We start from the raw sequence: 24,665 nt of genomic DNA on the forward strand, positions 1-24,665 counted from the left end.
TCTGGGCTTGGCATCCTGCCGGTGAGGTGCTGAACCCTCCCAGTTTAACCCTCCAGCCCCTGGGATGGGGGCCTGGGATGTGCAGAATGAGAGCAGGGACTCAGCCTCAGAACTTCTCCGTGTTTCTGATCCAAAAGGATTTGGGTCCTGCCACCAGATCTGGGTCCTGCATTAGATTTGTGCTCCCCACCACCTGATCCTGCCCCCTCTGTGAGGGCTTCATGAAGGCAGGGTCTGCAAAGGGAAACTTTCCCAGTGAATGAGAGAATTTTCCATAGCATCTGCAGACACAGCCCAAGGCACCAACAGATGATACTGAATGTTCCCACACAAATATCTGCCTGAACAGATCCAACCTCCTGCCAGCTCTCCAGGGAAGCTGCCCCAAGGCCATGAGATGCTGATGGAGCACCTGGTCCATAATTCATTATATTTGAGCATATTTCTCTGTCCAGTTTGCCTCTGGCTCAGGCCAGGAGTGTCACTGGAGCCAGAGTGTGGTGCAGAATGAAAGGGCAGGTGGGTCCCAGGCTGAAGATGCTCTGGGAATGGAAAATACGGAAACCTTAATGGGCCTGATTTTACCCCTCTCTCCCCACCCAAAAAAGTAAAGAAAAGGCCATGAAACCCTCTTGAACCACTGCTATATTTTACACGGACAAAACAGAGCTACAGTGATGGTGTGACTTGAGGATCTGGGGCCGTCTGCCCCGTGGGACAGGATCTGTGCAGCTCCATGTGCTGAGCAGCCATAGCACTGCTCTGGCAGGGACATGGTGGCTTTGCAGTCTGTCTCAGAGGAGGCAGAGCTCCTTCACAAAAGGAGCCTGGTGTCTGGTGCTGTTCATGTTTCAGCCCTTAGGGCTCTCTGGTGCTGTCTTGTGCCTTTGGCCTTAGCATGGTTGGCTCAGCCTGCCAGAATTAGAGAAAGTGTGTGCTTGTGAGTAGAGCTGAAACACAGTTGTCACTATTCAGCTCCGTCTTAAGAGCCAACTGCCAGCCAGGGATGGAGTCTGAATGTCAGAAGAGAGCAACTGTTTGGAAAAGAGAAGTCTGAGTTGTCTGGGGGATTAGGGACACCTCAAAGGACATTGAGGGGGCCCTGGGGCTGGCAGCAAGTGGAGGGAGAAAGCTGAAAACAGGTACAGAGAAGTCCAAACAATTTGGAACAGAGGAACTTGAAGACTTTTAGGGAACTGTGAGTAAGTAAAGGATACCTCAGGGAGAGGAAGAGGAATCACTCAAAGGGAAGGAAGAGGCAAGGCAGCAAAACAGCAAAGGGTCAGGAGGAGGGGAATCTTGGTGCTGGTGTGATGGTCCCTGTGGCCAGTGAAAGGGTGTGGCAGCAGTTCTGTGCACCTACCATAAATCTCAACGTCATCATAGATGTCAGTGTCCCTGCAAGGACAAAGATGGGTGCTGTAGGCAGTGTGATCTCCCATGTCCCACTACCTTCCAACCCCCAGTAAGGTAAGGGCCAGCTCCTGCTGCCGTATCTGTCTCATCTCCTGCTGACCTGTCTGTGGACTCTGGTGTCCACCTGCAGCCCCATTTCCACCTCCCAGTGCTGTGCTCTCCCTGCATGGCTGGGACCATCTGGAGTGGGGTTAAGATGACTCTGGCCCCTCTCAGGATGGTGGCCTTGTCCCAGACTGCCAGGAGCTGCAGACCCAACCATGCAAAGGGGCTGCACCCTGTGCCACTGTGCTGCATCCTGTGCCAGCAGCAGCCTCTGAGCAGTGTCTGGGCAGATCCCACATGAGGGAAGACACCCTGGGGAGTGCTTCAAGTGCCCCAGTGGCAGAACCTCTCCTCACACAGGGGAACCAGCTGGTGTTAGGCTTATGGTCATAGCATGAGCTGGGTAGTTTTGAGTCGTCAGCCAGGACTAGTTTGGCGCTGGCCACTCATGGGGAAGTTGTTGCAGCTCATGGAGTGGAGGTGATGGGCTCAAAAGGGTACTCACAGAGGCAGCATCACAGCCCGGGGCACGTAGCCATCTGCAACAGAGTGAAGAAAAACATGTCAGGTTGTGCTGGGAACCAGGGCATGAGCGGGAATCACCCCAGCACCTGCCCCTGCTCAGGGTTTAGTAACACCTCATGTTCCCAGAAAGAGCTGGGACAAGGAGGAATCCAGCTCTGGGCAGCCAAGCTGGGCCCTTCAGAGGAACTTGCTCTGGGCAGTGTCAGGATGGAGCCTTCCAGGCTGAATGGCAGCTGACAGGGAAGAGCCTGATCCCTTCCTCTCTGCTTGAGGGATCTGCAGCCCATTCCACCCAAGCAACTCTCAGTGCAGACACAGCTTGTGGCATTGGAGCCCATGGCAAAGCCTGGTGTGCCAGGCTGGCAGTCAGGAGGCTTCAAGGACTGAAAAAGCCTTTAGCAGAGGGAAAGGACAAGCTCAGCTCACAGCAGAAATGCTGCTGCAGAGTGGAAGGAAGAGCAGGACATTTGTGCAGAGGAAAGTGGGAACCTTCTCAGGGTAGCAGGGTAGCTGTCAGATCTGTCTAACAGGTGGAGGAGATCTGGCAGGAAGTCTGTCAGGGGTTGTTTGTATGAAGAAGCTTCTTCTCAAAACTGCTGTGCTCCCTGCTGTGGGCAAACCCCATCCCCCTCCAGACTTACACCTCCTCTGGCTGTTCCGGCAGAGGATTTGCTTCTGATTTGTAAACTGAATGACATCAAGGATTTCTCCCCGTCTCAGTGGCAGGTTCTTTGGACCACCCCTCTTCTCTGTTGCTGCAGGGTCAACCATCATCTGGGTCAGGACATTGATGGTGCCTTCGAACTGAAACACAAACAGCAGTGCCCATGGGGAGTCGAGTCAGGCAGATCACTGACTGCTCTCCCTCCTTGAAAAAAACCAGACTCCTCTCTGGCCAAATGGTCTGTGGGACTGGTCTGATCTGGGGAAATGGGGCAGGTGTGACCTGGGGGAACAAGGCAGGGTGTGATCTGGGTATCACTGGCCCCTGTGGAGCACAGCTCCTTTCTACCATTGCACTGCACCCTTCCCAGGAAGGGAAAAAGAGCTCAGAGGGAAAAGTGATCACTTGCTGCTGCTCACCTTAAATTTCTTCTGAAACTCCCTGTCCATCTTCTCTTCCTTCTTGCATGTCTTGAGTGTCATGGTCTTCATCTTCTGGGAGACCTGGGATTCTCTACAGTCATTGAAAGCCAGGGGAAGATTCAGATGACCCCATGATCTACTCCCTCCTTCTCCTCTTACGCCCCTTCTCCCTGCCGGCTGCTCCCCACTGCATTTCTCTGCACCAGCTCTGGGGCTATGGGGGCTCTCAGGGCCAGGTGTACAGCCTCCAGCTTGTGCTCTTCACCATAGACATTCCTATTCCAAGCCCAGTAGAGACCATTAAAGCAGCAGCTTAGAGTAGCAAGGAGCCCTGGCCATTTTAGGACCCTTAGAAAGAGTTAAAAAAAAACATTACCTCTGTGTAGCTGCCAGCAAGGTAACCCAGTTAGAGGCTTGGCCAGCATTTCCACCTGTAAAACCAAACCCCAGGAGAGGTGCTGCCATGAGGCTGCTGTGAGGTGTAAACACCTGCCAAAATAGGATACAAAGAGCAGCAAAAGCTTTCTCCTCCTGGGACCAAATCCTGAGTTTGGCCCCAAGTCTCAGGGATCAGGGTATCCTGTGCCCATTTGCAAGGGGAACCCACTGCCCTCCTGTGTGGGGGAACAGCAAGGCTTAGCACAGGCCATGCCACTGCCCACGGCTCACTGGGGCCTCACAGCTCTCTGAGCTGCAGGTCTTACCCCAAACAGCATCCAAGTCCCTCCTGTACTCACCTCCTCTGGGGCAAGGATATACTGGCAGTGGGGACACAGAAGGCAGAAGGAGGCCTGGGCTTCTCCTGGCAAGCCCAACAGGTTCAACATCATCGTATATCTCATCTTCATCCCTGCGAGAGGCAGAACACGGTTAGGAAGTGCTGCTGCAATGACGGTGCTGAGGGCTGAGGGCAGAATCGGGGCTGCCAAGAGGAGGCTGGGGAACAAGCAGGTGGGCTGGCCATGGACCATCCCTGGCTCTGGGGCAGAGCTGGACAGCAGCTCCGTGCCCTGTGCTAGCAGCTCCTCACACAGCTGGATGTGGACAGGCAGCAGGGTGCAATGTGAGATAACGTAGCCCCAGGGGATGGCCCAACTTCACACTGTGGGAGCTGCTTGCACACCCTGGGCTCCAACAGCAGGCAGGAAAACCCAAATACCCTCTTTCTGTCATGTCTTGTGCTCTTCCCAGTGGCTTGGCACAGCTTGGAAGTGCAGCCTCAGTCCTTACCCTATGCCACTCGGAGCATCCTGCAGTGGGAACCTTGTGGGCACTGATTGCAGATGACCTGTGAAAAACAGCAGAACAGGAGGGAGCAGGGAGGGATTATTTCGTATTTTCTCCTCAGCTCTGTCAGCCACCCTGAGGTCAGAGCCACTCTGGGCTGAATTTAGTGCAGGGGAAGGTGGGGAGATAAAACTTAACACACATCTTTATAGAGCAAGGAGTTTTTACTCCATAGCCCATCTAGGGATTTTCTTCCAGCACACTGGTGCACAGATCATCAGGTTCCTCACTGAGGACCTTGAATATGCATTTTTCCATTTGTATATTTCTAATATTACTTTCTTCCTGGACAAATGATGGAAGGAGAGGGGAAGAGGACAAAAGAGGTATCATGAACAGGTGGAAAACCCCTAAATTTCAGATATGTACCAGAGTCAGGGCAAGTCTTGGATATCTCCATGCACTCAGGAGCATCATATTGCTGCCCCCTTTAGGACTGCCAGCATGACCACCCCCCTGCTAACTAGAATTTATTTATATCACAAGCCTTGTCTCCAGCCTGGTCAACCAGACTAACCAACAATGGGCACAAAGACCTGAGTACAACATCAAATCTCTGCTGGTTTATGGTACCAAGTAATACACAATCAGATACTTGGTCCTAAAAATAGTAAGATTGCCCTAAAAATTAACAAAAATTGTCAAATCAAGACAAGGTGTAACTGTAGATGGTGTGGCTTGCCTCAGGACCCATGAGACAAATAAATACTTGTAGCCAGTCATGTGAGAATCTCCCAGCACAACAGCGTGGCCAGCCCTGATAACAGCTTTTAATTATAACATAGACCAGCTCGATTTTTCAGTTCTCTTAAGAAGAGGAAGTCTACTCCCATAGTTAGAGAAACTGAGCAAGAAATGGCATTTGAAACAGCTTTCATCACCTGTAGTGTGCATTAGCAGAACAGCAACTGTGAGAAACCACCACAGCAGCCTAGATCTGGAAGGCCACTGTAGACTGTGGCAGGGCAATGTCTGACTGGGACCTCCCCACCTGCTCATGCCCATCACCCCCAGGCCTGCCCCATGGCACCTCGGGGAAGAGTCTGGCCCCATTTTCTCCCCGTTAGGTAGCTGTGGGCAGTGAGAGCTCCCCTTCCTCCCTTTCCTCCCAGCTGAACAAGCCTGGGTCTCAGCATTTCTTTCTCCATGTGCTCCAGTCCCCAACCATCTTGGACTCACTCCACTTTGGCAATATCTCTCATGTTACTTACTGCAACCTTACTTCCTACAGATACTCCAGAGATGGAAACTTGTGCCTAGCCAGGGACAGGGCACTTTGTTTCTTCTGCCCTCCTTGTCTCTCATTCTCATCCTCATGCTATTGCCTATAAAAGCCCCTTTGGTAATGCAAGCCCCCACCTCTCCATCAGCCCTCCCAGTATTTCCATATCCCAAGAGCTGCAGGCCCTAACTGGGTTGATTTTCCTTCCTGAATGAGCAGCACCCTTCCCTGCGGGACTTTCATGTGCCTGGCCATACCCAGCTGAGCACTCCTTGGTGGTTCTGTGGCAGGATGGATGGATGTCCCAGGATGTGCAGCTGCTCTGAACTTTGCCAAATCCACATCAGGAGGGCGTCGGGGCTTGCCTGGCTTCACTCCCAGTTCCCTGACATGTGGCAAAGGCTTCCTCTGAGGCACCCACTCTGTCCTTTGGGGGCTTCCCACAGTGAGCAGAGGGGCTGCAACAGCTGTGCCTTTGGCAACAACTGCTGGAGCCCCCTTGTCTTTGTCAGGTGGCCGTGTCTGCTGGGCTGGCTTCCTGCGGGGAGGATCAGAGCTGGCTTCCACCTTCTTGTTCAACACATCTCCTCCTGGCTTTGCAGGCACTGGCTGGAAGTTGGCATCTTGAGCCGTTCCCTGCTTCCGACACACCGTTTGTGCCAGGGCCTCACAGGCAGAATGAGATGAATGCTGTCCCAAACTCTGACCCATACTGTGAGGTGGAGAGGCCTTGCAGAACTCCACCCTCCTGCTCCACAGGGGCTCCTGAGGAGGATCACCCTTGGCAGGGGTCTGTCTTGGTTCTGGTCCATGAGAGGCTGCAGGGCAACTCTCTGGCCAGCCACCCTCTTCGGGAGGTTCTTTCCTGTTCTGCTGGAACTTTGCTCGAAGGTGCTTCACCACAGCGTCTCTCCCCTCCAGATGCATCTGCACCCATTAAGAAAAACAGTTCCAGTTAAAATACCATGGAGGAAAATAAGTCAAAATTCCCCCTGGAGAATGTGGTATTCCTTCAACATGGTCTCACACTAAATCTTCTCCATGAAACCAGGTCTTTGCTCAAAAAGGTCCTGAAACATTTCTGAGAAAACAACATGGGGCTGCACCAAACTGGGACCAGGTTACCCCACCACAGGGGCACCCAGGAGACCTTTCATGGAGTCTTTTGGTCTGATCCACCCTCTGTCCACTACCAGGGACCATCAAATCAGAGGGATTGGGTGGTAGTAGCAAAGCTCCTGAGGGCAGAATCTGAGATCCAGAGATTTCCCAGGGCTCAGATGGGAGCAACCTGCCTTACCCTGGTCCTGTTTCCCATGATGAGTTGGTGGGGGAGACCACGCAGGGCCATTGGATCCCTCTCTGGAGGAAAAGCTTGGATGGCACTGCTAAGACTCATCCTACCATAGCCTGAGTGCAGAAAACAGAAGGCCAAGAGGCAGCAGACTGCCCTACTTTTCTGACATGTGTGTTTCCTGTGTGGTTCACACTGTGCACACATGAATTGGGACATGTCTGCTCCAGCACAGGCTGACTTTAGCTTCCTTAGTGACCAAAATTCACCTTTTTCTAGAGTCTCCAGAGAAAAGCTGCCAGGAGAAGGCTGTGAATGGCTCTCGGAAGAAGACTGCCAGCTTGTAGGCATGGCACAAAGCTACAGGATGGGGCTACATTTTTCCTAAGTTTCTCAGGTGGACTTTGTGAGAGGAAGGGATCAGTTTACCCTCCCCATCTTTCTCCCACACCCGTGTCCCCAGACCATAGCGTCCCTTGGCACCAGAGCTGGCTGCTTCGCTGGAGCTGTATGCTTTGACTTTGAAGCTCTTCTCCTTCTGGGATTTTAGTTTTGGTTTATGATTGCATAATTTTTATTTTCACAAGGGAAGGGCTGATACAAGGGAGAGAAGCTGATACAATGTTTTTAGACATAACCGATCAAATGTATATATACAGACTTACAAAAGTGCAAGCTCCCCAGGCAAACACCCCAATTTTCCTGGTAAACCCTCAAATGCAGCACTTGGCACAGCAGTGCTGAAGCAGCATAAATTTGCCACTTCCTGTATACCAGCAGTGGGGCTTTCACTCCAATTTGTGAAAAAAGCAACATTTTCCAGATTCCCAAACATGCCATTGGGATTTTTGATACCTGTAAGATTTGGTGGTTTGTAATGATCAGTTTTGGGCTAGTTCCATGAGCTGAGACTTGCTCAGAGTCCTTGGATATACAGCACTGCCATCACTGTGATTAGTTCCAGGTTTTCCAATCCATTTTTGTGCTGGTGGGGGCTCTTCTGGTCTCGGTGGGAGTGTGGCCTCCTCCTTTCATAGACATTTATATTCAGCCCAAGTTCATCCAGCAAACCTTCCTCTGAGCCCAGAAACTGGTCAGAGACCTTTGAAACTCTGTCCAGCTCAGATGTACAGGAGGATTTTGACTTTCAGGAGGAGTGACAGTGTTGGCCAGATCCAACCCCTCACAAGGACATCCCCAAAACCCTTCCAACCAGGACATATGGCTCCCAGAGTCCCGTACCCATGTCCACTACAGCCAGGTCTGGTTCTTACTCACCATCTTCCATTAGTGGATGCTTTCCTGTGTGCTCACCTCCTTGTTAAAGACCACCCGAAGCGTTCTGGACAAGTCTCTCTGAGGCTCCCTCCCTTGAAACCAGAAGCTCTTTCCTAAAGGCTGGTGAGGAACTCTGTGCAACACCAGGAAGCTGCTTTTGCCTGATGGTGAGACCGCACAAGGAGGAGGAGAAAGAGGAGGAGGAGCAGCTCTCGATACACCACCAGTTTGGCTTTGCTGCTGTTTGACGCTTGCAGCCCTCCAAGTCCTGCTGGGCATAAGAGTTGTGTCCAAAGGAGAGCCTCAGTTTTGGGAACTGACTGCAGGATGCCAGGGGGTGGAACCAGGAGGGTGGGAAATGTCCTTGTCCAGTGGTGGCCCAGGATTCCTCTGCAGGTCAGGTCTCCAAGCTGCATGTGACTTGCAGATGGGAGGGTGCAGAGGGTGCCCAGCTGAGCTGTGTGGGAGCACAGAAAAGCTGGGTGAGGGCTATGGCTTCCTGGAGTATCCAAAACTGCAGGACATGAGCTCCACTGAAGAGCCTAGTTCCTCTGGGAAGCAAGGGGAAGCTCTGCAGAGCAGGGTGCTGTGTCAGGCCATCGCAGTATCTAACTGTCCTGATGTCACTGTTTACTGCCTCTGAATGGTCTGACAGGTCGAGTCAAGGGGTGCTCTGGTCTGCTGGTTGGTGCTGGTGTCCCTGCTCCAAGACTGGCGTGGCCCTGCAGCCCTTTGGGAAAGTGTCTCACCAGCAGTGCCTGAGGCAGCTCCTGCCTGCAGATGGGTTAAGGATAAGACAGAGTTTGAGGACATGGGGAAGGTTGGCCATGGGCAACAAGCTGGCACCTGTTGGCCAAGGGAGGCGGTCCTGGGGGTTCTGTGGAAGGTGGTGGGTGCCCAAGGGGGGCACTGGAGGACTTGATCCCACCAGCTGGAGATGGGATGGAGAGGGTGTGCTGCGAGGTCCCACACTGGACCCACGGGGAGCTGACTCTGGGGCACAGGAGGGGAAGACAGCAGTGACAGCCACCTCCCACCTGCCCCAGTGCCCCAGTGCCCCAGTGCCCCTGCAACGGGGAGGGCATGTCCCTATCTGTGGGGAGAGGGAGGCCCGGGAGCCGTGCTGGGGCACGGGGGTGGCACGGAGGCATTGAGGGCCATCTTTGGGGAGGACAGGGGGATGTGTTACGCTGTGTTAGGGGACGTGGTGAAGGGGAAGATGGGGGGGGCATGTTTGGCGATGGGGTGAAGGGAGGGAGGGGGGGCCGTGCTCGGGGCCGCCAGCGCTGCAGGGCCCCGCCGCGAACGCAGCGAGGGCCCGCCGAGCTCGGCCCGGCCCCGCGGCCCCGCGCAGGCGCAGCGCTCGGGCGGGATGGCAGCGGCGGCGGCCGCGCCGGGCCCGGGGCCGGGGCCGGGACCCGCGGAGGCGGCGGCGCCCCGGGAGGAGGCGGGGGGCGCGGGGCCGCAGGGCCTGGGTCCGGCCCGGCTGGCCCGGCTACCGCTGGCGCGGGTGAAGGCGCTGGTGAAGGCGGACCCGGACGTCACCCTGGCCAGCCAGGAGGCCGTGTTCGTGCTGGCGCGGGCCACGGTGAGGGGCGGCCCCTGGGGGTCCTGGGGGCCGGAACGCTGCGAGATGCGGGGATGCTGCTCGGTCTTCCCCAGGAGGTTTTTCGTTCTCTCCCGGGCGGCGGCAGCTCACGGACCCGCGGGGCGGCTGTGGTCGGCCAGAGCTGGGGAAGGGGCTGGAGCCCCAGGAGTGGCTGAGGGAGTTGGGGGGGCTCAGCTTGAATCAGAGGAGGCTCGAGGGGACCTTGTGGCTCTGCACAACTCCCTGACAGGAGGGGACAGCCTGGTGGAGGTCGGTCGCTTCTCCCAAGCAAGAAGGCACAGGACAAGATGAAACAGCCTCAGGCTGCACCAGGGGAGATTTAGGATATTGGGGAAACTCCTTCATGGAGAGAGACGTCAGGCTCTGGCACAGGCAGCCCTGGGCAGTCACCATCCCTGGAACTGTTTAAAAAAATGTAGCACTTGGGGACATGGAGTGATGGTGAATGTGGAGGTGGTGCTGGGTTGATGGTTGGACACAATGATCTCAGAGGTATTTCTCCACCTCAGGGGTTTCATGATTCATCTCCTGAGCACAGGACATCTTTCCCCCTTTAGAAGGTTCCCTGGGAGCCCCTGGTGTGGTGCAGGTCTCTCAGAGAATGTGAGTTTCGAGGAATCCACATTCCCAGCTTTCTCCCTCATTGCTTGTCCTGTGCATCACTGTCCAGCCATTTCCTTTGGTATTTTCAGACCTGTTTACTGGGGACGGGTAATGTTAGGATGAAGATTCTGATTTAATCCTGAAGCCTTATAGGACCTTTCTTTTTCCTCAGGATATTCTCTCTCTGATCTCCTATGTGACCCTGTCGTGTTTTGCAGGAGCTGTTTGTTGAAACCATAGCCAAAGATGCTTACGTGTATGCCCAGCAAGGAAAAAGGAAAACCCTGCAAAGAAAAGACCTGGGTATGGGAGCATGTTCTGTTCATGCAAAGGGTTGCAAAGGGGGATTTTTCCACCTGTCTGGAGGTGCTGAAGTAATTATGGATTTATTCTTTCCCTGAAGATGGGAGAGAAAAACTTCTATCAGAGACTACACTAATAATTTCATACACCATCTCCAAAACAAGTAATTTCTCTTTGAAATTGGTCACTGTGCTGTGATGTAATTTCAAATGTAAATATGGAGTTGGTTTATCTATTTTAACTGTTCTCAATTTGCTTTTCAGATAATGCCATTGAAGCTATTGATGAATTTGCTTTTTTGGAAGGTGAGTTTCTACTTGATTTTAGTACTTTGTGTAATTATCTACTTAGGAGAGAAAGAACTGAGTCATTTCCAAAGCTCTCTGCTTCCACATCCTCGGTAATTCCTAGTGTGGCTTGCAGTGCCCCTCTGAGCACTGGAACGGCTCACCCTTGACCCTGAGGCACGTGCAGTAGTTTTTTTGGCTATATTTGGTTTTACTCATGTGTGATTTGCTTAAACTTTAAAGTTACTGCACTTTCTTTTTCCAGCTTGTAGACAAGATTTATTTGTTCACACAACCACACTTCTGATTCCTGAGACTATAATTTGTTCTTTCATTTTCAGGTACTTTGGACTGAGCTGGACAGAGACAGCTCTCTGGAGAAAGAGACTGCAGAGTTGGTGTGAGATGGAAAACAGGATGCTGAGAGTTCAAAAATAATTCCTAGAATTGAGACACTGAAATTGAGACATGGCAACCATGATATTTTGTATAAAGTTGAAGTTGTTGTAAGTTCTTTATTTAAAATGCATATTTTTTCATAACTATTTTGTATGTCCCTTCCCATGTGGCTGCAGTGCAGCTCTCTGCTCTGGCCAGGTTACACAGCATTTACTCCCAGTAGCAGTCCCTGCCTCTGGGTACTCATCAGCACCATGGAGCTGTGAACAGAGAGTGGCTTGGCTCAGGTGCCCAGGCACAAGGAATTTTTTTAATGGAAATGTGGGTTTTGTTATATATGTTTGTCTCTTAACACAATTAAATTTTTGTTGTTGTTGTTGAGCAGCTGTGCTGATTTATGTGCTGGGGTTCCTGTAGCCTGGTGGTAAATGGTGTGGTTTTGATAGGATGCCTTCTCTAGCATTTTGGTTTTGCTGATTCTTAAGGCATCCATTCCAGAGAAACGCAGCTGTCCTCCAGGGACTGGGGATGAGTTCCAAGGGAAGTTGGCTTGTTCTGAGGGCTGTGCAGCTTCTGTAAGTGTCTGTGATTGTTGCACTTTTAAGTAATTGAAGGAAAAAAACCCAACCCTCCCAAACCTCATTTTGAATGCCAGAGGAGTGTCCATGCTGCCATCACTGTTCTCTTTTGTGCTCTCACTCTTGAATCTGGCACAAATGTTTTTACTGGGAACTGGATCTGTTCCCTCCCTGTTCCCCTGGTCAAGTTGGTGCAGAGGTCCCAAGTTCTGTGGTGAGGAGCTGTGTGCATCCTGTGTGCAGGAATGCTGCTGCCATCAGCTGTGTCCGAGGGCCCCCGACAGCACACGGGCACCAGCGCTGCCTCTCTGCTCTCAGGACTCTGGTGACTAGAGTTTTCTTTAGGTCTAAAAAGCACTTTAACTAGTGCTTTCCTATGTGGAGTTAACAGCAGAACTGTGTGGCTGTGGGAGACACACTGCCATCACTGCTGTAATATGTCCTCCTGTGTTGCTGGCATTGTCCAGCTGCCACCTCTGACTCCATTTGGTGTGGGGAGGGACAGGATAGGGTTGGCCCCAGATAAAACTATTTAATGGGATGAAGGAGGTTGAGGTGAACATGATGCATGTTCTTTCAAATAAGAGTATTTGAGAGTGGGTCCCAGTCACTGCAAACTTAAATTAGTTTGGAAGTGGTGGTAAGAACAAAGACTCCCAAGGGAGCTTCCTCAGGCTGTCAGCAAATCTAGTGACTCTCAAGAAACACTTTGAAGTTTGCTGGGAGCCTAATGCAAGCCTGATGATGCAGGGAGCACAATCCTGATCATGTGGGAGGTGCTCATTTTCCAGGCTGCCAAGGTGTTTGTTCAGATCACAGTGAGGGGACATTCGCTGGGCTATGCCATTTGGCTTGGAGCTGTTCACCTTCTCACCTGCCAGGGAAGGCAGGTATAAGTGTCGGATGTACTGGAGATTTTCTTGTGCTTCCCCAGGTGCAGTGTGCATTCAGTGAGCTGCAACCTCTTTGGGTTCCCAAGAGTGCTCAAAAATCATTGAGAGATATATTTAAAATATTTGCCTAAAAATCAAAATCACAGTTTGTATGGCAGCAGAGCTGGGAGAATGGGTTAACGGTATCTTCAGCTGGCACATTGTCCTTTGCCAAGTGCCAGCTGTCTGCTCTGCTGTGAGTGAGGAGCATCCACAGGAATCACCACTGGAATGGCTGTTAAGCTGGGAATTACTGCCTGGCTTCCTGCTCACTCCTTCCTTGAGCAAAGGGACTCTCAGGCAGCCAGCAGCAGCTGTACCCCAAGTGCAAGTTTCAAATGTCCCTTCCTGTTTCTTGGTCCCCCGCCGCTGGCGCTGGGTACACTGAAAATCCATTTTTAAGTCAATGCAAAATTTACATTTTTGCAGCACACACTGGGTCTGTGACTTCAGCAGGTCAAAGCAAACAGATTACAGTGGTGTTGCATGACACCATGGGCACTTCTTGTGAAAGTTTTCTTCCCTATTATCTGATGAAATAAAGATTTACATCAATAAATCTTGGAGTACAGACACTGCTATTGAGGAAAAATAGCTCATTTGAAAAGGATTTCCAGAAGAAACAGCCTTTAGCCAATAAACACTGGTAATTTGTAAACTCAAAATACAGTAGAGCAAACCAGTCCAAACCTCTATGCCATGGTCCTGCACCTCCCCTGCTCCCACACCTGATCCCACCTTCCCATCCTCTGATGCAGAGCTGATGTGCCAATGCGGGAGGTGTGGAGAGCTGTGATACTGGGGTTTGGCCACCGGGGACAGGTTTGTTTCCAGCTCAAGCAGCTTCAATGGGCTCCGGGAGAGATGGAGCCCTCTGCCCTCGACCCACTGGGCTGAGGCTCACTCAGTGCAAGATTTGTGCTTCAGCCATGGCTGAGCATCCCCTTTCCCTTTGCTAATCAGGGCACTGACCTGTTCTCACCCCATCCCTCGTGTGCTCACTAAAGAAAAAGCCTTTGATTTCCCAGTGAAATTTTGATTCTTTTTAGTTTGTGTGTGCTGACCAGTCTAATATAAAGTGTTTTACTCCTGGTCTGTAAACACCAGTTTGATGTGACAGCGCTGCTACTGCCAGACTGTCCCTTAGGAATTTCCGCATCAGACTGAGGGAATCTCTCTCCCAGGCAGACTTCCCAGGGGTGGGCTATGTCTTTTTTGTGAGTGTTTGTGTGGTACTCAGCCTTGGATTGGGCTCATTTTCACACAATGCATGAGTGGTAACCCTTGGTGGATCCAGTGTTTCACAGGTGTCTCTGGCAGTCCCATCAGCTCCTGCCAGCATGAACGTCGGGAATGCCGCTCCAGGTGCCCATCCCAGCAGATCATCTCCCTCCACCTCAGCCTCCCAGGGCTCTCCAGACAGTCCTCCATGCTCAATTTCCTAAGGAGCAGGAAGGTGAGTGCTTGGGGCAGGGGGAGGGTCAGGTGCTAGGGGCTGGGTCGTGGTTTATACATGTTTTAAAAGACCTGCTTTTGGCTTCTGAGAAAACCTGTCACTGAGTCTCTCATCCTCCCCGGCCCGAGCAGTGGCTTGTCCAGGTAAGACAGATGGAAACTCTCTAGCAGTGCTGGATGTCTGGGGCAGAGGAAGGGCCAGAGCTCAGCCAGGGAAGGGGCTGTGGCAGTGCCCACCCAGCTGCCCTGGCAGCACAGTTCTGGCTGGTCACAGCCTAGCAGCTCTTTCAACCACCTCTGCTGTACCTGAGAGCTGCTCTCTCATGTGCGGAGAGGTTGGAGGCCTGCTTCTGCCTCTTTGAGCAAGACTGGCAGGATGTCATTCCCACATGATGTGCCATGTGTCACGGGGGACTCGAAGGAGCCTGTGCATTTGGGACACAGCTGCTCACGTCATCCCAGGAGAGCTGACATCGCCTAAAGTCCCATCTCCGCTGGGATAAAAGACCCTGGAGAAGGGTGGAAACTCTGTGGATGTTGCACCTGTGTGTCCTGTGAGGGATCACCTGTAGCTAAGACAAATCTTGTTACCATTTGTCCCATTGTTACCAACATTGTGGCACTGCTGGTGCAGTGTCCTCCAGGCAGGCAGGGTGAGAGAGAGAGGAGGAAAAGCTGAGCCAGTTCCAGGTCAGGAGAGGTTTGTGTCAGGAGCTGATGCTGGAGGTTGTTCACTGCACTGTGTTTTCACATGGGTGTGTCCCCAGGCCTGTCCTGTACCTCTGCAGGTGAGAGCCTCATGTTCCTGCCCCAGGGATTTCCTGCTGTGAGCTGGCCTGGCTGCACCTGGAGCAGCTCCTGCTCCTCAAAGGCCTTGGGGAGGTGGAGATGGTCAAGGGCTGCCACTGCAGCACCTGCCCCAAGGAATGTCTTCAGCTCCCAGCCCTGAAAACCTTTCAGACTCTCCCTGGGAAGTCATAATGGATGTGGGGAGATGCTCTGACCCAACCTACAGTGCAGTTATGAACAAGGGAGAGCTCCTCTCCCTCCCTCTGGGAATATGGGAATGAGCCCTCTTGTGTGCCAGCACCAATGTCCAAGCTCCCAGTCTGCTGAGCAGAGCCTCTGCCTTTGGGAGCATTGGGATTGTGTTTTGGGGTTGCCTGTTGCTGAGTCTTTACCACACAGGTCTGCAAGCACAGTGATAATTCTCTGCCATGTGCATGGGTGAGGATGGGGATGCAACCCCTCCTCATGTACCGGGAAATGTCCTTTAGCCAGAGAGCATGGATTCAGAGTAACCCAGGCTGGGAGGGACCTCGGGGGTCTCTGTTCCAACCCTCCCAATCAAAGCAAGGAAACTAATCTGATGATAAAAGCTCTGCTGGAAACAGAGCCCTGGAAAATGCAATTTTCTTACTTACTGAAATGCACTTTTAGTACCAGTGAACTACACTGATGGCTCAAAATCACTTGGAAATGGAAACTCCAAACTAAATAATTCCAGATGGGTCAAAACCTCCCACTGTGACAAAGCTGAACTCTTTCATTGTGAACCGGTGAGCTGTCTCGTGAGTTCACTCATAAAAAAACCCAAGACACGTCACTGGAGATGAACTCATTTTATCAGAATTGAAAGTGGTGTTGAAATGATTTACCACAGCTGTTTGACAAATTCAATTGTCCTGGAATTTGCTGATGTCATTTCTTTTTTTGCATTTCTAAAAACCAATCCGTTCAAACCTCCAGGAAGCTGCTGTGGCAGGGCTGTGGCACCGCCGCTAGAGAGGGACAGAGACCGCGGGAGTGCTGAAGTGAGCCCGGAGAGCAGCGCGAGGGCTCAGGAATTCATTCCACGATTCTGTGAGCTGGAGGGGCCGGGAGGGGGCGGCGGAGCCCCCCGAGGGCTCTGCCTGAGGCCAGGTCCCCTCCTGGGACAGCGCCAGGAGGGCCTGCACAAGCGGCAGCAGCAGCTGCTTATCCAGCTGCAGGTGGAAAAGGCAATTGGGCAGCGTGAAGTGCTTTCTTCCAGAGCTGGGAGAATCAGCATTTACTTCCCAGACGTGTTAGTGGAAGGTGCTGGATGATTCTGTTGCTCCGGGGACGGGAATTCATGGAGTGGAGAGGGAGAATCTCAGTCATGGTAATAGCCCAGGGCCGGCAAATGCGGACTCGCCGCCAGTTTTGCCTCTGCCCTAGGGCAGGTCTCTGCACTTTCCTTCTGGATCTTCCCGTCTCATGTCTCATGTCGGGCTGATTCTTTCAATGTCTTGGTAAAGACTTGGAAACATCAGAGGAATGGGGCGGAGCGGGATGGGGATGGAGAGGAGTGTTAAAAGTCTCAAAAACACTGAGCCCAGAAACACTGACTTCCAGAAATCCGTTGTCATTTTATGTCCCACTCTTAAGGCATTCCAGAGATATTTGCTTTCAGAAATCACTTTTCCTCCCCCTGGAAAGAGCTCCATCCTGGAACAAAGAAATCTCTAGCAGCTGCTGAAGTAGTTGGGAGGGGGCAGGAAACTCTCAAAACCCGTTCAAAACCAGGAGCCAAACACGAACCGCGAAGGATCCACACCCAAAGGCAGGGCAGGACCCAGGTCCTAGATGGAGCCCAAACCCACTTGGCTATCAGCCCAGCCATCCTTCTCCCCTTCCTCTAGTCATGCAATGGAGATTTTTAACCCTAATTTACTTGGTGAGGGGAGAAAAGCTGGAAGATTTAGCACAGAAACAATATTGTTTCTTTCCACGCAGATCAGTAGCTCAGACTGTGATGCAGGACAGTCTGTGCCTCTGCCCTTCCAAGTTGATGTAGTTGAAGCTGGAGGAGCTTTATCCCTTCTCTCTGGTTGCTGAGCCCCTGCCTGGGCCATCCAGGACCTGCCACGGTGGCTTGTCCTGGTGTGGTGCTAACACAGGAGCAGGGATGTGGCTGTCGGTGTGCCCACCCGGACCAACCCCCCCTCCCCCCTGCTCTCTGCAACCAAACCAGGAATTTCAAATCCAGACAGAACTGCTTCGTGCCCTGGGAATTTTCATTGAGTTAAAGCTGGAATAGGGAAAGAAAAGGCAGAGCAGGATTTTGTTCTGCACCCCAAGAGCTGGGGCCATTGTCCACCTCCCTCTTCCACCCCTCTGGTACCAGCCTCCCTTCCTCCCACATCCCAGAACTGGGGCCAGCCTCGCCTCACCTTGCCTCCTCTCCTCTCCCCTTCCCTGAACTTCCCTTCCCTTCTTTCCCCTATCCCAGGTGGCAGATGCCACACCTGGTGTTCCTGTGGGGAGCCTGGTGCAGATCACACCCTTTGGAGGTGCCTGGGGAATGTGTCTGCAGGACAGCCTGTAGTGCTGGCTCCAGCATCTGAGAAGCCCATAAAGGGCACAGTCCCTGGCAAATCCAGAGGGAAATACTGAATGAGTAAATGCTAAATCACATTCCCCCATCCCTGATGTGAGAGTGTGGCTCTGGGAAAAGTTCTGACATCAATATTTTGTGTTCAAATACAGTTTTTCTCAGAGATAACATGGAGTGGCTGGTGCTCACTCCCCAGAACTGGGGCTTTCACAGGGTCAGGGACATCAGTCACAACTTAAACCCACAATAACTGCTGTTTTCTCATGATCTCAAACTGGGATGGAGGAACAGAGCCTACCACTAAGGCCATGAACTGGTGAAGGAATGAGCCCCAAACTCCCAGCTGGGACCCTGACACAGAGAACAGCCTTTTCCAGAGGGTGCTAGATGCCAAAAGCTGGTTGTTCTGTACTGCTTCTGCAGGAATCTGGGGTGCAGCTCCAAGTTAATTTTCCTTCTTGATTCCTTGTAGATGGACTTTTCTGTGTGCCCACAAAGTTCAGCACTGTTCTGGTCAAAAACCCATGTGGAGAGGTGGTTCAGACACTGCAGAACTGCGAAATGAAGGAAAAATGCTACCGTGTCTCCCAGGTAGGATATTATTATGAAATTGTCCAGAACTGTGCAGGACACAGGGAGGAACAGCTCAAGGTAGGTTTCCAGGGGTTTGGCTCCTCTCCGGTGAGCTCAGCTGGGCCCTCATGTGGGGTCTGAGCTGCTGGGTAGATGCTCTAACATCAACAGCTTCACACTAGCATCGAACTAGAGTGGTAAAAACCTCACATTTATATTCTTTCATGATATAAAATGTATTTTACTGCCACTAATTCATGCATACATCAGAGCCATAAAGGAACATAAGGCTTTTTATTTGGATTGAGGATTTATTTTAAAAAGTAATTAAGGAACAATGATACTTATTTTAAAAAATATTTAGTTGTTAGGTATGTCTTCAGTTCAGCAGAGACCCTACTGCCTAGTAAGCTGAGTATACCTTCGTACACAGGGACCTCTGATTCAAAAACTACTGCTATGCCCCCAGAATATTTCTTACCAGCTGTGCCTTGCTGCTGCCCTTCTTTGGGGATGGATGCTGAGCCTGAGGCTGGAGGGAAGGTGGAGAGTCCTGGGGTGTCCCTGCTGAGGTGCTGCAGGGGATTTTTGTGCCTTTGTTTTGCAAATCTTTGCAGGAAATCGGTGTGGGAAGGTGCTTGGGCAGCTGCTCCTCGGGGGATCTCTGCTTGCTTAGGTAAGCACAGCTGCCAGGCTCCATCTGCTCTCCCACCTGCATATCCAAACCCCGGGCCAGGTGGGAGCTGCCCCTGCTCCTCTCACCCAAGGCATCTGCGGCTCCCGGGGTTTGGGGGCACACAGAGCAGGGTTTGGGTAGCACCCCCAGCTCACCCACCATGCTGTGCTGTGCTGGAGGGAGAGCCGGACCTGCCATGATGGGGCTGAATTCGGCAGGTGGTTACAGAGCCTGTGATGTCCCAGGACAGCAGACAGATCCTGACAGTGGCTTCTACAGCCTGGAATGTGCCACTCCTGTCTCTCACCTCCTGGCAAAGCTGTGGGGAAGTAGGGGGTTGCTGTGGCAGTGTGTGTCCAGGCAGTTGTTTCAGGCTGAAGGGGCAGGACTATGTGTTGATTGTAGACATAAAAATATGGGTCCCCAGCACAGGAAGGACATGGACAAGGGGGGAATGGCTTCCACTGCCAGAGGGCAGGGCTGGATGGGATATTGGGAAGAAATTCTTGGCTGGGAGGGTGATGAGGCCATGGCACAGGTTACCCAGAGCAGCTGGGGCTGCCTTTTCCCTGGGTGTATTCCAGGCCATGTTGGAAGCAAGGTTGGTGCTTGGAGCACCCTGGGATAGTGGAAGGTGTCCCTGCCTATGGCAGGAGTTGGGATGAGATGAGCTTTAAGGTCCTTTCCAACCCAAACCGTGCTGGGATTCTTTGCATGCAAAGGGAAGCAAATCAAACCATGCAGGAAGAAAGACCTGATCTGTTCAGGCAGAGGGAGGTGACAGTTCACGAGTTACTCCAAGAGTAAGGATTAGATGCTGCAGGAAAAAAGCTGCCTCCTTCTCTCATCCTACTCCAGAGCACTACCCTTTTCCCAAGTGAACAGAAGGTCCAGGATATAGGGGGCTGGTGGTGTACTGGGGATGTACTGGGGATATACTGGTTTTTCTTTGACTGCACTGGGAGTCTACTGGGGATGTACCAGGGATGTGCTGTTTTTTCTCTAACTGCAGGGAGTCACAAGACAGAGAGGAATGCCTGCTTTGGGCACAAGCTGCCCCGAGACACTGTGCCCTCACGACTATGACATGCACAGGTTCCGGACCCACTGTCACTGCCATCTGGGAGTGCAAGTACCGGGATAGCGGGGCTGGAAGGTGCGGGTGGGGCTCCTGGAGACCCTGCCAGACTGTATGTAGGATATGTAAATGAGATAAGGCTGTTTTTTGTATAAAAGCTACTTTAACCAGCGGGTATAAATGAACCCTCTACAAAATGTTTTACAGCTTGTAAAATAAACATCATGGGCAATTTGCAGGTCCTTGGGTCTCCACTGTGCAGCTCCACGGCCCCTCTGCATCCAGCATCCCTGGAAGATGCAGCCGTCTGGCACAGGCTGGGGGGTGCACGGGTTGGCTGCTCCAGGTTACAAACCGTGGAGCTGGAGACAGGAGAGGGAACCAGGAGCTGGGCATATTGGGGCAGAGCTGTCTCTGCAGGCACCCCCAGATATCTTGGACGTGTTTCTGGTGAGCTGGAGAGAGAAAGGAGAGGATCCCGGGGGTACAGATAATTTCCTCTCTCCATTAACTCCAGCCTGTCGGTGCCACCGTGCCTGTTCTGCATAATTAACAACCCTTTGGGTTGGAATAAACTGTGGGCACCGCTGGACATTAGCCTTTACCTTGTCTCCCATGAGGTGGTCCTATCAGGGCTCCAGCCCTGATTAATTAGTTAATTAATGCTAATTTTTTCCGTTTATTCCCATGGCAGCTGTGCAGTGTGTCATGTCCACCTGCACTAGCTTGGTTTCTCTGTGATTGGGGAACAAGACCTAAAGAATTGGCTTTTATCCCACTGCCCGAATATTTCATTTAGTTCAAGCATTCAGGAATTAGGAGCAAATGCCTTTTCATTCCCAGGAAGACAACAGCCTTTTATAATGATGATGATGATAATAATAATAGTAATAATAGTAATAGTAGTAGTAGTAGTAGTAAAAAGCAAGCTGGATTAGGGTGCTGTGCTGCTGCTGCAGTGTGACAGCCTGGGGCTGCAGCACTGCCGGGTCCTCTGCTGGAACCCGCTCTGCCCCATGGCAGACTGGGGACCCGGGGCACCCCACCCTGCACACCTGACAGGAACATGGTGCAGGGACACCAGTGTGATACTGAGCCCCCGCCACGATCCTTGCTCTCAGCAGCGGTTGCGAGAGGGGCAGCATGAGCTGCTGTGACTGGACCGGACGGGAAGGGGATGCTCACCTTGATGGGCTGCATTCCTCCACACAAAAGTCATCCGATTTGTCCCATTAGTGCCATCATTAAAATCCAGTTAGTCTCCTACGGAGAGCAAATGCAGCTCAGCCAAGACCCTGCAAGGGGCTGGTGGCCCGAGACCCCCGTTTCCCCTGCCAGCCCTGGGAGTGCCTGGTGAGCCGTCCTCCTTCCCGCTTGTGTACTGGGGCTAATTGATGCAGGGGGCCCGGGAGCCAGGCTTCTCACCTTGTTAGCATGGCAATTAACTCTCTTTACCCTCCTGATTGCTCCTGTGCATATTTTACTCCAGTCCAGCTTTCTAGTGAGTTATAAATGCAGCACCGGGGAGGCCGGGGGAGTTGTGTGGGACAGGGAGCACAGAGCCATGCTGGGGACTGTCCTGCTGCTGCTGGCCCTGGCCAAGACGGGATGCCCGAGCCCAGCCAGCTTGGTGAGCCGGCGGGCTGAGGCGCTGAAGAAACTCCTGGAAGTCTTTGGCATGGAAGACCCTCCGGCCCCCCCAACTCACTTCAAGCGGCCACCCCAGTACATGGTGGATCTGTTCAACACTGTTGCCAATGCGGATGGCGTCACCAAGAACCCTGACGTCCTGAAGGGCAACACCGTCCGCAGCTTCCTGGATAAAAGTAAGGGTGGGGGGGTTCCCTGTGGTACTGGGATGCGGCTCTGGGGAGGGGCTGAATGTGGTTGGTGGTGCTGCCACCCCTGTTTTTGCTCTTTTCAATGCATCCTTCTTCTTTCCAGCTCACAGTGAGGAGATGCGGTTCCTGTTTGTCCTCTCCAGCGTGGCCAAGAATGAGAAGATCCTGATGGCAGAGCTGCACCTCTTCCGCCTCTGGCAGAGGGTCACAGATAGGCCCAAAAGGCACCACTTCTGCCAGGTGAGGAGGGGGATGAGGATAGAGATGGGGCTGTCCCCCAGCCTGTGCCCAGGGATGCCACTGGCACACTGTGGTCATTTGCCTGCAGTGGGAACATGACCTGGCTCTAGTATCACATGAACAAATGTTTCACAGAGAATCATGATGATTTAACTGTGGCAGGTTCTTAAATATCCTTCTGGCTTGTGCAAACATCAGCAAAGACACACCAAGGTTGTTGCAGATCCATGCTGACAATTCCCCATCTCCCCCCATACCTCTGTCCAGGGTCAACCCCTCAGGCAGAATAAAGGGGTGACCACCTTTGCCTTCCCCAGGTCAATGTGTACCAGGTGCTGGAGAAAGACAAGCCAGACACCTCTGGAGGGAAGAAGCTGCTAGTAGCACGGACCGTCTCACTGCAAACCTCGGGCTGGGAGATCTTTGCCATCACATCGGCTGTGAGTCACTTTTCCTCTGTTTTGGGCAGCACAGAGAGGATCCTGGGGTTCACATGCAGGAGGTTTTTAAACCCATTTCACCCTCAGAAGCCTTTCAGGCTCCAGTGTAGTTTCCTGTCTGCAGTCTCTGCAGTGACATGGGGAGATGCATCCTCTGGGAGGGGGAAGAAAAAGTCATGCCAAGAGCCCCAGGAGCTGCTTCATCCTTCCCCAAACTTGTCTCACTGCTCTGCAGGGAGTTCTGGTGCTGGCTCCTGCCAGTGTCCCCTGTGCTGCAGCCCCGGAGCAACCCCTTCTCATGGCACACAGAGTGTGGCCTCAAGGGGTCCCAGTTCACCATGTCCTGCTGCTGGCCTGGGACCTGCCTGTGAGGACACCAGTGCAGTGCCTGTCCTGGTCCACCATGACACTGGTTTGGTTCCCCAGGTTCGTGACTGGACTGAAGATGAAAGCAGAAACCAGGGTTTGCTGGTGACAATCCAGAGCCCAGGTGAGAACCCGCTCGACCCCCCACCACTGCAGTTTGCATCTGGCAGGGGCCACCACGAGAGCAAGAAGCCCATGTTGGTCCTTTTCACGGATGATGGGCGCCGTGGAGCGTTGCTGCCCACAGCTGGCTTCCCAGGTGAGTCCCATACGCCTGGCACAACTCCCTCGGTGCCAACATCCCTTCCCCAGGGGGTACTCCCCATCCCCACGTGTGGACTCCTCAAATCCAAACCCCCTTCCCTGGCTGGTAGGAGAGGTTCTCTCATTTCTGGTGTAGCCCACTCAGGGGTGTTGCCTGCTTACAGATGTGTAGCTGGATTTGAGTTTGGTGTGAGACTGAGGCTGTCACCTTCTGGTGGCTCTGTCTGACCTGGTGACAGGCTGTGACCAGAGGTTGCAGACAAAACCTGTGGGGAGGGATGGCCAGGGGTGGGGGGGGTGCTGCAGTATTTTCTTCCTTCACCCAGGCTCATGCAATAGCCAATGGCATTGGATGCTCTTTCTGACAGATTTAAAGCCTCAGGCTCCCGATCTCCCTGCCAAGATGCCAGTGCCCAAGCTGGGCAGATCACGCAGTACACGCTCGCTGGACCGGCTCCAGTCCTGCCAGAGGTACCCATTGTCTGTGGACTTCGAGGAGATTGGCTGGTCTGGCTGGATCATCTCACCACGGGGGTACAATGCCTTCCACTGCAAAGGCTCCTGCCCCTTTCCTCTGGGCGAGAACATGCGGCCGACAAACCATGCCACAGTGCAGTCCATCATCAATGCCCTGAAGCTGAGTGAGGGTGTCAGCAGCCCCTGCTGTGTGCCTGACAAGCTCAACTCCATCAACCTCCTCTACTTTGATGATGACGAGAATGTGGTCCTCAAGCAGTACAATGACATGGTGGCCGGGAGCTGTGGCTGCCACTGAGGCAGGAGAAGGGGGCTGGAATCACCGCTGCAGTGGAGGCTGCTCCCTCCAGAGCATCAGTGAGGTCTCTGTCCCATAAACCCTATAAAACAGAGCAAAGCAAGGGTCTGCCCTGGATGGTGTCACTCCCTGACAGGGCCAGCCCAGGAAGGCTCAGGGCCAAGCTCTGATTAAATCAACTTGAAGGAGCCCGTGTGAACCAGTAGCCACAGGGCTGCAGCTCTGTTTTGGGGTGCTCTGTGCAGGTGCATGGGTGTCCCAGCCCATGCAGAGGCTCCTGCAGGCTGTACTATATGTATATAGCAAGAGCACTAATATATGACAGATACCGCCTGTACAGTGTCCTGTAAATGTCCGTACATTCCTGCATTGCTGTGACTTGTAAAATTAATTCAGAGCAACTATTTAAACATGCCATTCTCCAAAAGCTGCCTGTGGACTCTGAATTGCTGCCATGAACAGGACAAGCAGACATCTTGCAGGCACAGGGAAGGGGGTGCACATGGAGGGATGGAGATCCAGCTGCAGCGCAGTCTCCAGGGGCAAGGGGATGAGGTTGGTGTGCCCCATTCCTTGAAAGCTGGATGGTCTCAGGATCCATCAGCCTGCAACTGGGGGTGCAGGGAGATGAGCAGGCAATGGGGGTACTTGGGGGAATGTGGTGATGGGGTCTGGGGTGGGACAGGGGTGTCTATAGGGGTGCCTGGAGCTGATGCTGCTGGGGCAGTGGCTGTC

General features: G+C 52.7%; 3 protein-coding genes across 8 annotated transcripts; 2 read left to right on the forward strand and 1 right to left on the reverse strand.

Moving 5' to 3' along the window:
- Positions 1-687: 687 nt before the first annotated feature.
- PRAM1 (PML-RARA regulated adaptor molecule 1) lies at positions 688-8,356 on the reverse strand. 3 transcript variants are annotated; one of them, XM_088067750.1, is made up of 10 exons: positions 8,154-8,356; positions 5,839-6,508; positions 4,303-4,360; positions 3,810-3,922; positions 3,449-3,503; positions 3,070-3,163; positions 2,628-2,790; positions 1,967-2,000; positions 1,364-1,398; positions 688-912 (listed from the first exon to the last, which is right to left on the reverse strand). In XM_088067750.1, exons 1-10 carry the CDS (start codon positions 8,154-8,156, stop codon positions 908-910), a joined length of 1,230 nt encoding a protein of 409 aa, XP_087923876.1. In that variant the 5' UTR covers positions 8,157-8,356; the 3' UTR covers positions 688-907. The 3 variants fall into 3 exon arrangements, with proteins under 3 accessions (XP_087923876.1, XP_014115550.2, XP_087923875.1); XM_014260075.2 differs by lacking the exon at positions 688-912 and having other exon boundaries at positions 1,095-1,398; positions 8,190-8,356; XM_088067749.1 differs by lacking the exon at positions 688-912 and having other exon boundaries at positions 1,095-1,398.
- A 1,169-nt stretch (positions 8,357-9,525) lies between these two features.
- POLE4 (DNA polymerase epsilon 4, accessory subunit) lies at positions 9,526-11,735 on the forward strand. The gene is made up of 4 exons (XM_005531360.3): positions 9,526-9,741; positions 10,584-10,668; positions 10,932-10,973; positions 11,297-11,735. The coding sequence occupies exons 1-4, from the start codon at positions 9,526-9,528 to the stop codon at positions 11,308-11,310; spliced, it is 357 nt and encodes a 118-aa protein (XP_005531417.2). The 3' UTR covers positions 11,311-11,735.
- Positions 11,736-14,108: 2,373 nt separating this feature from the next.
- Positions 14,109-24,281, forward strand: LOC102113643 (bone morphogenetic protein 2-like). Of its 4 annotated transcripts, none has more exons than XM_005531361.2 (9): positions 14,109-14,320; positions 18,150-18,268; positions 18,868-18,926; positions 19,939-20,082; positions 21,494-21,830; positions 21,949-22,085; positions 22,403-22,525; positions 22,952-23,150; positions 23,524-24,281. In XM_005531361.2, exons 5-9 carry the CDS (start codon positions 21,569-21,571, stop codon positions 23,928-23,930), a joined length of 1,128 nt encoding a protein of 375 aa, XP_005531418.1. In that variant the 5' UTR covers positions 14,109-14,320; positions 18,150-18,268; positions 18,868-18,926; positions 19,939-20,082; positions 21,494-21,568; the 3' UTR covers positions 23,931-24,281. The 4 variants fall into 4 exon arrangements, with proteins under 4 accessions (XP_005531418.1, XP_087923846.1, XP_087923848.1 ...); XM_088067720.1 differs by lacking the exon at positions 14,109-14,320 and adding an exon at positions 14,345-14,463; XM_088067722.1 differs by lacking the exon at positions 14,109-14,320 and adding an exon at positions 14,974-15,107.
- Positions 24,282-24,665: the final 384 nt, after the last annotated feature.

Source organism: Pseudopodoces humilis, chromosome 28 (genome assembly GCF_049639895.1).
Source record: "Pseudopodoces humilis isolate 2021_Gansu_Grassland_sample_001 chromosome 28, ASM4963989v1, whole genome shotgun sequence".
Taxonomy (NCBI): Eukaryota; Metazoa; Chordata; class Aves; order Passeriformes; family Paridae; genus Pseudopodoces; species Pseudopodoces humilis.